General features: G+C 45.5%; 1 protein-coding gene across 2 annotated transcripts; it reads right to left on the reverse strand.

The window, feature by feature from the left end:
• Positions 1–252: 252 nt before the first annotated feature.
• Positions 253–14,126, reverse strand: LOC308569681 (GTPase IMAP family member 5-like). 2 transcript variants are annotated; one of them, XM_081163910.1, is made up of 5 exons: positions 12,443–12,509; positions 5,536–5,658; positions 3,996–4,084; positions 2,922–2,946; positions 253–1,330 (listed from the first exon to the last, which is right to left on the reverse strand). In XM_081163910.1, exons 3-5 carry the CDS (start codon positions 4,026–4,028, stop codon positions 501–503), a joined length of 888 nt encoding a protein of 295 aa, XP_081020036.1. In that variant the 5' UTR covers positions 4,029–4,084; positions 5,536–5,658; positions 12,443–12,509; the 3' UTR covers positions 253–500. The 2 variants fall into 2 exon arrangements, with proteins under 2 accessions (XP_081020036.1, XP_081020037.1); XM_081163911.1 differs by lacking the exons at positions 253–1,330; positions 2,922–2,946; positions 3,996–4,084; positions 5,536–5,658 and adding exons at positions 9,753–10,650; positions 11,739–11,778; positions 13,790–14,126.
• Positions 14,127–15,601: the final 1,475 nt, after the last annotated feature.

Here is a 15,601-nt window from a genome sequence, read left to right on the forward strand (position 1 = left end):
GATCCAAACTACAAGAAAGAAGATTCCACCTAAACATTAGGAAGAACTTCCTGACAGTAAGAGCTGTTCGACAGTGGGATTTGCTGCCAAGGAGTGTGGTGGAGTCTCCTACTTTGGAGGTCTTTAAGCAGAGGCTTGACAACCATATGTCAGGAGTGCTCTGATGGTGTTTCCTGCTTGGCAGGGGGTTGGACTCGATGGCCCTTGTGGTCTCTTCCAACTCTATGATTCTATGATTCTATGATTCTAAGCTGAGAGTGAGTGATTGACTTGAGGTGACCCAGTGAGATTCATGGCTGAGTGGTGGGGATCTGAACCCTGAGCAGTCAGGGATTTCCTAGTCTGACACACTATCCCAGGGTTTCCCAAATGTGGGTCTCCAGCTGTTTTTTGGACTACAGTTCCCATCATCCCTGACCACCGGTCCTGCTAGCTAGGGATGATGGGAGTTGTAGGCCAAAAACAGCTGGAGAGGGTATGGAAGACCAATATGAGCTATTTTAGGAGGCAGATGACCCAACTTGAAAGTAAGAAAACACACGCCAAATAATGTACCCCAGCAAAGCACACCCAATTGCAATCCCCATAGCGACCAACAACCAATCTGCCACGAGACGCGGTACATTCTGCCTCCCCCCAGAAACTTGCTCTGCTCTTTTCCTGGCCCATCTGTTCTTTATCATGTAACTCCTGAGATCTGCACTGGTTATGTTGGGCTCCAAGTACAGCTCGTTGATGTAATAGCCTCCTCCGTTCTCCTGAACCATGTCATGGATCATGCCCATCAGCTCGGAGACCTGCTCCTCCCTCTCTTCCCCTTCTGCCCTGTTATTGAAAGCGCAGAAGCGGCTGCCACATTTCTCCATCAGCTCCTTGACAGCCTTGTTCTCTGACCACCCCACATAATCCCGCAAGGAGCCTCCACCTAAATCTTCTTTGCGGGTGAACAAGACCACCATGTGCCTGGTGGCCTTCAAGCCAAAGACATCCTGGACTTGCTTCGCTGCCGCCTCATCTTCTGCTGTGAAACGGCCCACCTGAGTCACGAAAACCAGAGCGTGGGGACCAGGCCTGGACAGCTCAATGCAACGGATGATCTCGGCTGCTAATTCTTCATCACTGAAGGCACCTGAGCTCAAAACATCTGCTGTGTCCACCACCAAGACAGTCCTGCCATTCCAGGTCCCCTGGCCTCTTTGGCAGGTCACAGTTGTTGTTCCTGGCCGAAGCGCCGACACGAATTCTTTCCGGCCAAGGATTGTGTTTCCCGTGGCACTTTTCCCGCAGCCTGTTTTACCGACGAGGATTATCCTCAGTTCTCTGTCTTCTCCTGTGAGCAATGGAGGAGATGTTAGAGAACAGGAGATCAGCAACCATAGGGCTCGAGTTCTCTCCGGGTGAACCTCAACCCTTTTCTGATATTCAACGCAACACCTCACTGCCGTCCAGCAAAGCTGAGGGGTGAAAATGGCGGCAGCTCTCCTGTTTGTTTTTTGGGATGGAAATCAGGCAGGAGAATAGGATGGGGATTTGCTTCTGCTGCTTGTCTGATACAGTGGTACCTTGGTTTTCGAATGTAATCAGTTCCGGAAGAATGTTTCCAAAACGTTTGAAAACTGAAAATTCAATACGGAAGCCTCAGTACAATAGGGAAACTCAAAAAGGAAGCTGTGTAGCGTGTTCGGCTTCCAAAAATCATTCGAAAACTGGAGCAGTTACTTCCGGGTTTTCGGCATTCAAAACCCGAAATGTTTGACTACGGAGGTGTTCAACAACCGAGGTTCCACTGTATTTCCATTCCCTTAAAATTAGTGGCCTTTGTGTTGAAATGAACGGTGTGGTATTGTGTAATTAATCACAACATCCATTATGATCCGTGCTATTTTTGTAGAAAAAAGAGTATGCTGGAGCTCACCAAAAACTTCTCCCTTGTTCTGTAACACTAACACACCTGAGAGGTACTGCTGCTGAGCTCCAGCTGAAAAAATGCCCTGGTTATTATTATTTATTAAATTTGTATTTCACCCTTCATCCAAAAAGTACAGGGCTTTTCACATCATAAAAATATGAAACGAGAAAACTAAAAACATAATGAAACAAGGACAAAAACAAACCACTAACCCCGTTCCCACAAACACATTTAAAAGGCCATAGAAAGTTAATCAGCCCAAGGCCTGGCTGAAGAGAAACTTCTTCTCTTGGTACCTAAAGGATCTGCAATGAAGGCACAAGGCAGGCCTCCCGAGGAGAGCATTCCGCAAATGGGGAGCCACTGTAGAAAAGGCCCTGTTCTTGTGTTGCCACCCTCCGGACCTCTTGAAGAGGAGACGCACAAAGAAGGATCTCAAGGGATGATTGCAGGAACCGGGCCGGTTCATATGGGGAAATTTAGCATGTTAAATTTGGCCATGGTGGATAGCAAGACGAATCAGGTAGTTTTTGTTGGAAGCTGGACTGCAGTGGAAGGAAAACTGTGCTGATTGTGCCAAGTACAGCTTAGACCCAGGTTATCTGAAGGACTGTCCTCTCCCATAAGAATTTGCCAGGCTGCAAACAGGGGTGACAATCTGAATTTTTCAGATGGTTTATCCCTGTAGATCATGACATTCGTACAGTTGGTATCATTCAAAATCCAAGCCAGTTCATATGAGGGAATACAGTCTTTCAGATAGCTTGGCCTGAAGCTGTAAAGGGCTTTAAAGGTCCTTGAATTTTGCCTGGAAAATGATGGGTAGCCAGAGAAGCTGTTGTAACCAGGGAATCGTCTGCTCCCTGTAACCTTCAGGAAGGGGAGAGCTGGGAATACTGGTGCGGTTTTAATTGGAACCATTAAAAATGGAGGAAGGGATAAATAATGTTTGTGAGACAGTAGCTAATGTAGATTTCTCCCCCAAAATGTGATGTTTTGCCTTCTTTCTTACCTTCTCCGACGGAATCTTCATCTGCCTGAAATATTTGTGATAGTTTAAGGTTAGTCCAAAGCAGCCATCGGTTTGCAAACTTGAACACTAATTTGGTGCTAGTTGAGAAATGCTTTTAAATCTTTTATTTATTTATTTATTTATTTATTTATTTATTTATTTATTATTATTATTATTATTATTATTATTATTATTATTAAATCACCCACTGCTCTTCTTTAAGAACAACCCCCCTGAATCTTCTCAATGCTCTGAGGCCTCACTTTTTGCAAAGTGCACAGACCCTGAGAAACAGAGATGCCGTATTTTTCCGTGTATAACACGCCCCCTTGTATAAGATGACCCCTTTTTGGGGGGACTGCGACAAAAAATGGGGGGGGGGATTGCCACAGCCACCAATTGTCTGCACGCTCACTGCCATAAGCCCTCCTGCACACTACACAAAACCACACAATTGCACGCAAGCATCGCCACTGCCGCTAATCAATCGCCCAATTGCCGCAGCCGATCGTAAGCAGGCCTTGACGCAGACACCAATCACACCCCCAATCGCCAACAGTGGCGTAGCGTGGGGGGTGCAGGGGGGCCGGCCGCACCGGGCGCAACATCTGGGGGTTAGGGCTAGGGGGCGCAAATCCACGGGTTAGGGGGCGCAAATTACTTGCCTTGCCCCGGGTGCTGACAACCCACGCTACGCCACTGATCGCCAATGCCAGTCTCCGGCCGGCTGCCACCACCAATCACCAGTTTTCTCCTGCTCTGGAGGGTAGGACTCGAACCCATGGCTTCAAATTATGAGAAAGGAGATTCTGACTTAACATCAGAAAAACCTTTCTGACAGTAAGAGCAGTTCAACAGTTGTGGACTCTCCTTCCTGGAGATTTTAAAGCAGAGGCTGGGTGTCCATCTGTCAGTGATTCTTTAACTGTGTTTCCTGAATTTCAGGGGGTTGGACTAGATGACCCCTGGGTCCCCTTCCAACTCTACAGTTCTATGATTCTATGAATTACCTTTCTACTCTCCTCTCTGTTAAATGATCCAAGAGCAAATTGCCCACCCTTTCTTGGGGCTTACCTCTGAGGTTTTCAGCAATGGTTCACGTGACATGTTTTCTCCCGTGGCAATTTTCTTGCTTCAAGGTGACAGTCTTCCAGGATTTGTTCCTGCAAACAATGCAAGTTAGTCATTTGTCTGAAAGCCAGCCTGCCCCATGAGCCGAAGGCAGGGCGTGGATGCAACTTCTATGATGATACATCAACCCCAGTGCAGGGCTTGCTAAACTCAACAGAATTGCTGAATTGCAATTCCAAGTGCAACCTTCACCAAGTCTGCTCAGGAGCAAGTCCTACTGAATTCAGTGGGGCTTCTTCCCAGGTGTAGCAGGAACCCCCCCTCCCCATCATTCAGTTTGTACAAACTTCACACACACACTCACACACTACATACGCTACACTTCTGTTATAAATTCATAGAAAATCAACCATACATCGGATTTGCACTGTTCCACTTTTATTTTACTCCATGAAGGAAGGACTACAAAATGGGGAAGGTTTGATACAGGCCAGCCATAATCCCTTCAGCATCCCAGCACATCCACAGGAGCCCTGCCCAGTTGCTATGCCAACCCTGATGGTCCTAGACAGAAGACCATCAAGATCACAAAGAACTTGCATATGGGAGTGGATTCAGCATGGACTGGAACAAAGGACAATGAGCAGATCTTCCCTCAGGGGGCAGGAAACTGCAACTACCTTTTGTTTCAGAAAATGACTCATGGGGAGGGGGAAAGGGGGAACCAGCCAGGTGACAGGTCACTCAGATTACCACCACAACTCCTCCCTCAACCCCTCCTTTCTGTAATATATGCATGATGTTTCTGGGGGTGGGCTTGACCTACAGGATGGGAATTTCAAAAGTTTTTATAAGACCTTGCACACCATTTTTCTGTGTCTTTCCTCTCTCCTGCAAGTGAGGGGAACATCCTGTAGCAACAGTTCAATAAAGGCCAAGCCTACAGGCTGCTGTTTTGCTCCAAGTTGTCCTGGTTGGTGTCTTTGTTTTTGTCCAAGGGAGCCCTCGGATTTTTCCGGTAACACAGGTAAGTGTGGTTAGGATTGCAGAGTTCACTGTCTTATAAATTTAAGTCTTATTTATTTATTTCTAGAATATTTTTTAATTGATTTTCAATTTTTAACATTTTTATAACATCATATCTCCATTTATATGTTTTTAGCTACAATTCAGTTTATATTTAAAGTAGATAATTAAATGAGCAAATTAAATGAATTCTCATATGCAGAAGATATTAAAAAATAAATTTAAGGAACCGCAGAAATAGGGGGAAGGAAGCCAAACTTTGAAATGCTAAAATGATTGTGAAATTAATGAAATGTATAAATTTCAAAAGGATAAATAAAACCGTTTTTGAAAAAGCTCTTAATATTTTTATAATTGCACAGATGTTGTTGCAGAAGAAGAAACCCAAGAGTCTTGAAGCTGTTGGAAGACTCCTTCCTGTTTTTGCTGCAACAGACTCTGGGTCTTTCTTAGGAGAGAGCCTTGTTGAAAAACGTCTCCGGTTTTGACCCTGTTCTCTTCACCCCTTCCCATCTACCTCTTTGGAGATCACAGCTGTGGCTTCTCCAGATCTTTCCTACTTCTGGACGTTCTTGGACGACATTCTTTTCCTGAAGTGCAGACAGAAGGAGCAGAGGAGGCGGCAGCTGTCGGCTCCAAGCTGGAAAGGAAAGATAGGCTGCAATAAACTACATTCTCCTCCAGTGAGAAATGGCCAAAACTCCACCCACAGCCAGCCAGGAAAAGCTGTTGGCTTAAAGAAAGAGTTTTTGCCAGCACAAAAGCAATCGTGAGGGTTAATGCTGCTAAGTTCTGCTGCAAAGGAAGTTACAGACATTTCAACATTTTTGTTCGTGTGTCTTTGCAGCTATTTTGGTCCCGGTGTTTCCCTCCACGACCTTGACTCTCACTGTCTTTGTGTCTTTTATTCCTGTCCTGAAGTTTTAAAGGGGTGCAGGCAGCAGCTGCCCAGCAGAGAGGCAAGGCACTCTGCACAAGCTCAGAGACCATTGTGGCCCCATTATCATGGAATCAGAAGATTTGCCTTCAGAGCCTCTTTCTTTTTCCTGGCATTTTGCAGATTGTGTAGCTGCAAGCTCACGTTCCCGACCCCTGTGCTAGAATGGTGGAATATAATAAACTGCCCCCAACTGGGGAGAATACCCTTACCGTATTATTCTCTGTATAAGACTATATTTCCCCCAATTTTTTAAAAGTTTAAAATTGGGGATCGTCTTATACATGGAACGTTTAAAATATTTATTGCTTAATTTGGGGCTCAAAAAATAGGGGTCGTCTTATACACGGGGGCGTCTTATAGACGGAAAAATACAGCAATTAAAATTAAAGTCCTTCTACAGATTTTGCACACTTTCCCTGCAACTGCACTGTGCATGCTACACTTGCTATAGGAAAATTCCAGGGCTCACTTGGATTGCCAAACAAAGACACCAAGCAAAAAACGAGGAGCAAAATAGCAGCTGGTCGGCTTGATCTTTTATTCAAAAGACTGCTGCAACAGGACTTCCACATGGCAGAAGCCCCAAACAAAGGGATGCTTCCTCTTTCATAAGTTTTCTTTCTGTGGGAATGTTCAGGGATGCAGGAGAGGGTATATTGTCTGATGATAGCCTTTCCAACTTGTGATAAGAAGTTCACAATTTAGCAGAGTAACATTCTCCCTTTTAAACTCACAGCGGATGCGTTTGCTCAGGCTTGCTAAAGCCTCTATAATAACTGTTCTGGTATTTCCCCCTTATTCCCTCATAAAAGATAAGACACGACACAGTCTTCTATAAAAGTATAAAAAGAGTTTACTCACACATCATTCTGTTCACAATAGGATCCCAGAAGGCAGACTTAGCTTAGAAAAGTAACACACACCTGAAAACTCTCTCATAAGAAGACAGTCTCTTTGTCCTCTCTTAGAGCATCTTTGGCTAAGCAGATGTTGCTTCTTTGATGCATGTAGTCAAAGCGAGAGAGGTGGCTGCCCTGCCCTGTGCTTTTGTCATTACCTGCACAGGTGAGGCCACACCCACCTCTAGCCACATGCAGAGGAAGTCTGTCCCAGCCCAGAAGGAAACAGGAAGTTGACCTGCTGGCTGGACAAACATTCCTCCCCATGTGTAAACATGTTCACTCTAGGAATGTTGTAGTTGTGTTTCACATCCCCCACTTCCCCCCACAAACACCTTTGGTGAAACATCATGCACACATCTTAGATACATCACACATATGTCACAAATGGGGAGGGGTCTCTGGCAGAAACCCGTCCATCGGGTTCTGCCCCCAACCCTCTCTTGCCCTCCACCTTACCCCCATCGAGTGATACAAAGGAAGTATTGACAAGTTCCTGGGTTTCCAGGTCAGGTAATGACACCTCTTTGTCCTGACCTGGGAGCACAATCCATTCTTGGATGGTTGGCTATTGTGCGTGAGATGACTACCTGCCTGGCACCCATTTGCCAGGATGCCAGGGAGTATCTCTTGTGCAAGACGCTGCTGAGTACGTGATCCCAGGTTTCAGGGAATATGGTTGCCCACATCCCAGACTCCCCCCTTGATAGCTATTCCTTCCCTGAACAGAACAAAGTTGGAATGGCACAAATCCAGACAGGAGAGACTTTATATGCCTTTCTAAAGTTTTCCCAGTGAGCCAATATGTAGATATGTTTATCAGTGGATTGTTGCATTTGGTGATGTGCAGCGGAGGCCCTTTGAACAGAGATACAAAAAAACTGTGATGAAGTGTTTTGTGGGGACATTTGCAGGAGTGATTGTGCTGAGTTTGGTAGTGTGTGTGTGTGTGTGTGTGTGTGTGTGTGTGTGTGTGATGTCTGCTGGAGGGCAAACACCCTGCCCGCCCCCAACCTTTACATAAATTCCTGTAACACACTCCAGATATATGCATGTGAAATAAGGTTTTCGAGCAGCATAAACAAAACACAACATGTGGGATGAAACTGCGAGATCTCTGCTGCTCTGTTGTGCAAAGAGGAGAGAAACCGCTATGTTGTTTTGCATTCAAGGTGGAGCAAAAGATAGAAATAGATATGAAAAACAGAATGCTCTTCCTGCCTATCGGGGTTTCCCACACTAGGCAGGGTGTTATTTGTAACGGTGCAAATTCTCAGAAATGGTCCACAGCACATAGATTTCGCTTTCACTTTCGCTGTTTACTCCCATAGTTTCCCTGCAGCTTTCTCTGCCTTCCTTGTCCTTCTGAGCAGGGAGAGCCTTCTGAAATATCAATCAGGGATAGTCCGACCACGAGGTGGGAGAATGCATGTTCTCAAAGATCCCCTGTTTTCCAGGGACAGCCCAGGAATTGCATAAGCCATCCCAGTTTCTGATTTGATCCTGGAATGCCCCGGTTTTCCTTTTCCTCCCCTCGGAAGTATGGGAGAACAATTAAAAGTGGTGTGTAGGAGCAAAAATGGACTCATGATTACCCTGAAAATAAAATTCCTGCACCAAATGGAGGAAATGGTGATGGCGGCGCACAAAGCCCCTCCTATGATTTTGAAGGAAAAGGTCACCAATCCCCTTCCCATTCCGTAATTGCAATGCTTCAGCGGCCAGCCATTTCTCAGGAAACACTGGGAGTGTTTATTCCTTAATTGTAAATGGAGCCTTGCACTGTCTACTCATATGTAAATCCCACGGTATTCAAGGGTGCTTACTCCCAGGTAACTGGGTAAAGACTAGGCAGCTTCGCACTGCAAGCCGAACCATTTTTACTCAGAAGTAAGTCCCACCGAGTTCAATAGGATTTCCCATGGGGCTGCCCCTACAAATACCAGACAGATGGGCAATTAAAGGGTCTGAGGAACAAGGAAGTGGAATGAGGGATGCAGGACAAATTTGATCCAGCTTCCTTTGAAAGGTGGAAATAGTAAATTTCCACTTTCCAAAGCAAAATGAAACAGCCAATATCTAAAATCCTCCCTTTGTGGAATCTTGCGACGCAGTTCTCTAGCTGGAGTTCACAAGGACGCATATAACCATGAAAATGACATGCAAAGGTGCATTTTATTAGGAACTGTGTCTTGCAAAAGTATGTATGTAATTTACAAAGGTGTTTGTTAGGAGAAATTGACACAAAAATATGGCTAAACTTTCATAATGGTTCAAAAATAAAAATAATGCATTTCCAGAGAGTTTAAAACAGGAAAAATGAGAAACTGAGAGAACTGAAGTGGATTGATGTATCCACTCCTATGTGGGGTTTAGGAAACTGCAGACAGTTATGTTATTATTTTCATAAAATTCCTTTACCTCTTGATTGTAGAAAACCTCAAAGTGCTTTGCAAAATGAATAAAACAACAGGATTATGATTAATAACAATGAAAACATCCACAAATTAAAACCAGCGACAAACTACAAACTTATCAGTATTCTAAATATGTGAGTAGCCTTGTCTGATCAAAAATGTTTTTTGCAGGCAGCAAAAAAAAGCAAAGTTGCCTGCCTGATGTTGATAGCCAGGAGGGTTGGTGCCGCCACACCGAAAGAGCAATTACTTATCAATGCAGAACAGATATTACCGTATTTTTCGCTCTATAACACGCACCCGACCATAACACGCACGTAGTTTTTAGAGGAGGAAAATCCGTAGGCATGCCACCCGTAGGCATTTCCTCCATAACACGCACAGACATTTCCCCTTACTTTCTAGGAAGAAAAAAGTGAGTGTTATGGTGCAAAAAATACGGTATATAGCACCTGTAACTGTGCCCATTCTGCCAATCAAAGCAGTCCAAAGACCACAGGCGATCTCAGGGCTAAACTGCTCCCAAACTGTTACGAACTTAATATCCTGAGAGCAATGCCTTGAACTTGGCCTGGCAGCAAATTGGGAGCCAGGGCAGGTCTCTGAGCCCAGGCGTCCTAGGCTGACAAACACCTGCTGCTGTCAACAATGGTGACATCCTGCACTCATTGCAACTTCCAGATTAGGCACAAGGGAAGCCCCACATATTTGAGAAAGAAACGAAACACTATGAACTAGAGGATATAAGAGCATCCTTCAATTCTTTCCCCTTTCCTCCTCTTTCCCTTTTTCTGTGCAGGGCCTTGATCTGTCCCCGTGAAGGATCTGCCAGAGCATTTCCATCAACAGCTTGGAGGCCTCTTCCTTCTCTTCTCCAGCTGCCTTGTTATTCAAAGCGAAGCAGCGATTCCCACATTTCTCAACCAGTTTCTTAACCTTGTTTTCGGACTTCTCCACATAGTCCTCCAAGGATTCACCTTTCAAATCCTCTTTGTGGGTGAACAAGACAAGCATGCGCTTCCCGAACTTCTTCCTAAACCTTTTCTTGACCTTTTTAGCAGTTTTCTTGTCTTCTGGAGTGAAACGGCCCACGGTGATCACAAAGACCAGAACGTAAGGACGGGACTTGCAGAGTTTTTTGATCTCTCGCTTGTGCTGTTTGAGAGATTTTGAACTAGAGACAGCGGGTGTGTCAATCACAGAAAACTTGTGGCCCTTAAATTCCCCACTCGCCTTCTCGACGTTCTGAGTTGTCGGATTAGCTGAAAAAGCCGAGTGAAATTTCTCCTGTCCGAGGAGGTTGTTCCCTGTGGCACTTTTCCCCACACCAGCCTTGCCAAGAAGGATGATACACAATTCTGATTCATCCTTGTCCTCTGTGAATTAGAAAGATCACGTCAGAGCAGTGCTCTTCAACTTTTTCGAGCCCACAGCTCCCTTGACCAACCACATTCTTGCAGTGGATCCCCTGGGGATCTGTTACACGTAAGGGGGGGAGTCCCCCCTTCCTACCCGTCCCTTTTTTTAAAAAAATAATTCTAAATTAATTTTACATTTATGATTTGACATTCAAACCTAGAATACAATAATGAAATATTGAATTCTCTGAATTCTCCGACCTCCCTCCTCCCCTCCGTGGAGTCCACAAACAACATCTTCTTCTGCATCTCATACCATTCCCTATTTATCTATATAACTCAAATTTTAACCATAGTCCTTTTCACATTGCAAGTGTTATTGTAGTCCTGCTAATGTTTTTAATTGTTTACAGTGTTCTTTCAGGTACTGTGGTACCTCAGGATGAGAACAGAAATTGTTCTCCCGCGGCGCGGCAGCGGCAGGAGGCCCCATTAGCTAAAGCGGTGCTTCAGGTTAAGAACAGTTTCAGGTTAAGTACGGACCTCCGGAAGGAATTCAGTACTTAAACCGAGGTACCACTGTATATGCAATAAACACACACACAAACATATTTTGAGGAGCAAAAAAGAGGACACATTTGCCAACTTCTACTGGAAAAAGATGGGGAAAAGGTGGTGCTGTGGGTTAAACCACTGAGCCTAGGACTTGCCGATCAGAAGGTCGGCAGTTCGAATCCCCGCGACGGGGTGAGCTCCCGTTGCTCAGTCCCTGCTCCTGCCCACCTGGCAGTTCGAAAGCACGTCAAAGTGCAAGTAGATAAATAGGTACTGCTCCGGAGGGAAGGTAAACGGCGTTTCCGTGCGCTGCTCTGGTTCACCAGAAGCGGCTTCGTCACGCTGGCCACATGACCCGGAAGCTGTACGCCGGCTCCCTTGGCCAGTAAAGCGAGATGAGCGCCGCAACCCCAGAGTCGGCCACAACTGGACCTAACGGTCAGGGGTCCCTTTACCTTTACCTTTACTGGAAAAAGAGGGCACATGGCAGCCCTCTATGATATTCCCTATCCTATGCAGCAGGATGTTAAACTCAATGGGAGAACACTTACCAGAATCTTTCCGATGGGATCCGCGCCACCACTTCTGCCCCTGGAATGTTTGTTGCAACATAAGATGTTAGCTACTAGCAGCCTCCGGTCAGCAAACCCAACACCCCGGGACACGGGTCCTCAAAAGTGCAAACTTGAGAGAGGATTATCGTAAATGTGTGGGGCCTGTGTTCCTTGGGGGAGAGAGTAGTTAAAAGGTGTCAGGAACTGGGGTTATTGCAGGAGTGGGTGATGGGCTCATGTTTCTACATGCCAAACACTCCTACTTTGTGACATATTTGTGATGTATCTGGAAATGTATTATGGGAAGGAGCGGAAGGTCTTAAAAGTTCACGCAACCCCAAGCTCGGGGTTCCTATTCTCTGTGTGTTTGAACCTTGTTGCAACAAATAAAGATCAGGTCTACTGGCCGCTGTTTTGCTTCTTTAACTTGGCTGGAGACTCCTCCTGCTGCTGACCAGAGGGATCCGCGGGGAGTGGCACCCCGACGAGCCAGGCAGCGGAGGAAATCCTCACCCCAGGATTTTTCCTTATCACTGAAGTGACAATTGACAAAAGCTCCTCCTCCATTAGCATCACGAGGACCAAACTGGGACTGCAAAAGCTACTTCCTCTGTCCTGCAGGAGAGCTGGGAGGAGAGCTGGACTCCTTTAGCTGGCCAGGATCCGGATATCTCCTAAATGGCACCTTGGTTCCCACTTACCTTGGGGGATCCTGACTGCTTTGCCATATCTCGCTGCCCCTGGCTCACCCGGCCCGGTCTCTTCTCCCTGCAAATGACAGAGTTACAGCTGTACAAACGATTGCAAGCTACTTTCTGTGGCAGATTTTTATTTTTGCAGTCCATACATTTTTATTTTTATTTTAAATCCCAGTAAAATCCCACTTATTTCTTTATTTCCACTGATGTGCAGATTTACAGAATGAAAACCACCAGCATGACACACATGAAGAGGAAATGTTTTACAAATTCAAAAGACCACACACCCATTAAACGGATACCAATCCATACATTTCTACAATTGTGCAGTTGGTGTGCCGTGAAATGGCTGGGTCAGACTTCAGGGATATCATTCTCAGGCAAAAAAGGCTTTTAAATGTGTCAAGAGATGGAATCAGTTCCTGTGCGTAGTCACCTGAGCCTGAGGGTAAAACTCGGTGCCATCAGGAACTAGAGCAAAACTGATCCTACCACAAATTCTTCAAATAATTTTAAAATATTTTGGGCATGAATCCACCCCAAATCTTGGGTTTTGTTTCCTTGTTCTATATGCAATTACTTAATTTTTTTCTGGTCAGAGTTGTGGCACTCAAAACAGGTTCTGAGGCTAAGCCCTGCCTCAAATCAGTTCTCTCAGTTTCTCATTTTGACAAATACAGCTCTCTAAATTTGTGCAGCAATCTGCATTAAAAATAAAACAAACCTCATGCAAATTCACCAGCATTTAGTGCAAATCTCTCCTAAAAAAACATTTTTGTATGTACACATTCTTGCAAGCAATTTCCCCCAACATAATGCATGGATTTTTTGATTTTTTAAAAAAGTAATATATGTATTTTATTCCACACTTCCCCCTGCTTTTTGCATTTTCATATACATTGTTTGGCTGGAGAACTGCACCACAAAATTCAGGAAAGTGTGAATCGCGAAGGTTGGCTGTGTTTCAGCTTCCATTTTATTTCAGAAAGTGCAAATTATGTAGGCTCAATTTTAACTGTGAACTGAATTCCTCCCCTGTCCCTATCCTCGCATAAAGTCCCCTCAGTGAGGCATCACCAACCCTCATCTCTTCATGGGCAAACATTTCGTGAGCCAGGTTTCATCTTGTCATCATGCAAACGCCCCCTTGGATGGCTACAACCAGCAGATTCCGAATGCCTATTTTGATTTCTTCATGCAGAAATGCTTTGCCTGTGAGCTGCAGTCCTAACCATCCCATTGGGCTCAGTTCTGAGCCGACACGTACAAAATTGCACCATGAAAAAACTAATCGGTTTGGACTCCTTTGCCTGCCCCCTCCCACCTGCGGCTTCCTTCTCTTCCCCCTACCTTTTTGGAGATCACAATAATTCTCTCTTCATCTGTGGATTTTTCCTATTTCTGCTCTGCTCTGTATGCTGCTCCTTCCTCCGCTCTCCCTGAAATCGTTCAGCTTGTGAGACGAAGGTTCACTCGGAGCTGAAAATGAAAGTTCACAGGGCAGAATAAATTCGGTTTCCTGAAGCAGAGCAGGGGACGCCCCCTGGCTGCCCGAGACAGCAGCAGGTTGGAAGGGAAAAGGCTTTGCAAGCAACTCCGGGGGGAGAGGGAGACCGCAAGCGGCAGGCAGCCCAATCCTGCACATGCATTCTCGAAAGCCAACCCCACAGAGTCCATGGGGCTCCACTCACGGCATGTGGACAGAGAAAAGAGACAGAAAAGTTTCCCTCTCTCATTAGAACTTGTGTCTAGGGCCGGATTGAGGTTTGATGAGGACCTCAGCTCCTGAAGGTAATGGGGCCCTTTCTATGTCCAGCTGTCCTTTGTCAGCAACAAATTGTCACTGTTTTTTGTGTTGAATATATGCTATATGGTAATTTATGGACGTCATAGGCATCTCAAGCCATTTGAACATCACAAAATATACATTATATCAAAGCAATTGTTTTTTATCTTCTATTTTGGAAATGAGAAGGGACACAGGTGGTGCTGTGGTCTAAACCATAGAGCCTAGGACTTGCCAATCAGAAGGTCGCGGTTCGAATCCACGCGACAGGGTGAGCGCCCGTTGCTCGGTCCCTGCTCCTGCCCACCTAGCGGTTCGAAAGCACGTCAAAGTGCAAGTAGATAAATAGGTACCATTCCGGCGGGAAGGTAAACTGTGTTCATCATGCTGGCCACATGACCTGGAAGCTGTACGCCGGCTCCCTCAGCCATTACAGAGTACAGAGCCAGTGTGGTGTAGTGGTTAAGAGCGGTAGTCACGTAATCTGGGAAACCGGGTTCGTGTCTCCGCTCCTCCACCTGCAGCTGCTGGGTGACCTTGGGCCAGTCACACTTCTCTGAAGTCTCTCAGCCCCACTCACCTCACAGAGTGTTTGTTGTGGGGGAGGAAAGGAAAGGAGATTGTTAGCCGCTTTGAGACTCCTGAAAGGGAGTGAAAGGCAGGATATCAAATCCAAACTCTTCTTCTTCTTCAGTAAAGCGAGATGAGTGCCACAACCCCAGAGTTGGTCACGACTGGACCTAATGGTCAGGGGTCCCTTTACCTTTACCTTTATTTTGGAAATGTACCATTTTTCCCCTTTACATTTTTTAGGGGACCCCAAGCGAATGGGGCCTAAGCTATAGCTTCTTTAGCTTCTACGTAAATCCAGCACTGCTTGTGGACATTCACATTTGCAAAATGCTCTCCAAACTGCAGGAGCCGAGCTACTTTCCAGAGAGTAACTGCTTTGCTGCTTCAGAACTGATAAGCCATTTCTTATCTCAAGCCTGGCAAACAGACTTGCAGGAGAGGCTTGTCTCAGGAGAAAGCTGCTCTTTCTCCTCTGTCACTTTAAAAGCAAGGCAGAATGAAATGCTTTTTGTACTTTAAAGGAATATTTCTGTATTTTATTGCTTAAGGTTAGAATCATAGAATTGATCCTGAGCTGATCCCAAGGATCATCTAGTTTAACGCTCTGCAATGCAGGAATCTGCAAGTTGCCGTAAGGGTATTGAATTCATGACTTTGGCGCTATGAGCACCATGCTTGTTTGTCATCAGGAGACTTTAGAGAGGGGAAATTGTGTGCAGGCAAAGGGTTAAACACTGCCTTCTCTGTCTTCTGAATACCCCCCTCCCCAAACCATTTTTCTTCGTCTTTTCAAAATTTCCTTA

This window comes from Podarcis bocagei, assembly GCF_964188305.1.
Source record: "Podarcis bocagei genome assembly, chromosome: 12".
Taxonomy (NCBI): domain Eukaryota; kingdom Metazoa; phylum Chordata; class Lepidosauria; order Squamata; family Lacertidae; genus Podarcis; species Podarcis bocagei.

Bases quoted from the DNA above. Each gene is read 5' to 3' on its own strand.
- LOC308569681 (XM_081163910.1), bottom strand. From the start codon at position 4,028: ATGTCACGTGAACCATTGCTGAAAACCTCAGAG. The intron at 2,947-3,995 runs GTAAGCCCCAAG...CAAATATTTCAG, and splicing joins CATTGCTGAAAACCTCAGAG to GCAGATGAAGATTCCGTCGG. The intron at 1,331-2,921 runs GTAAGAAAGAAG...CATTGCTCACAG, and splicing joins TGAAGATTCCGTCGGAGAAG to GAGAAGACAGAGAACTGAGG.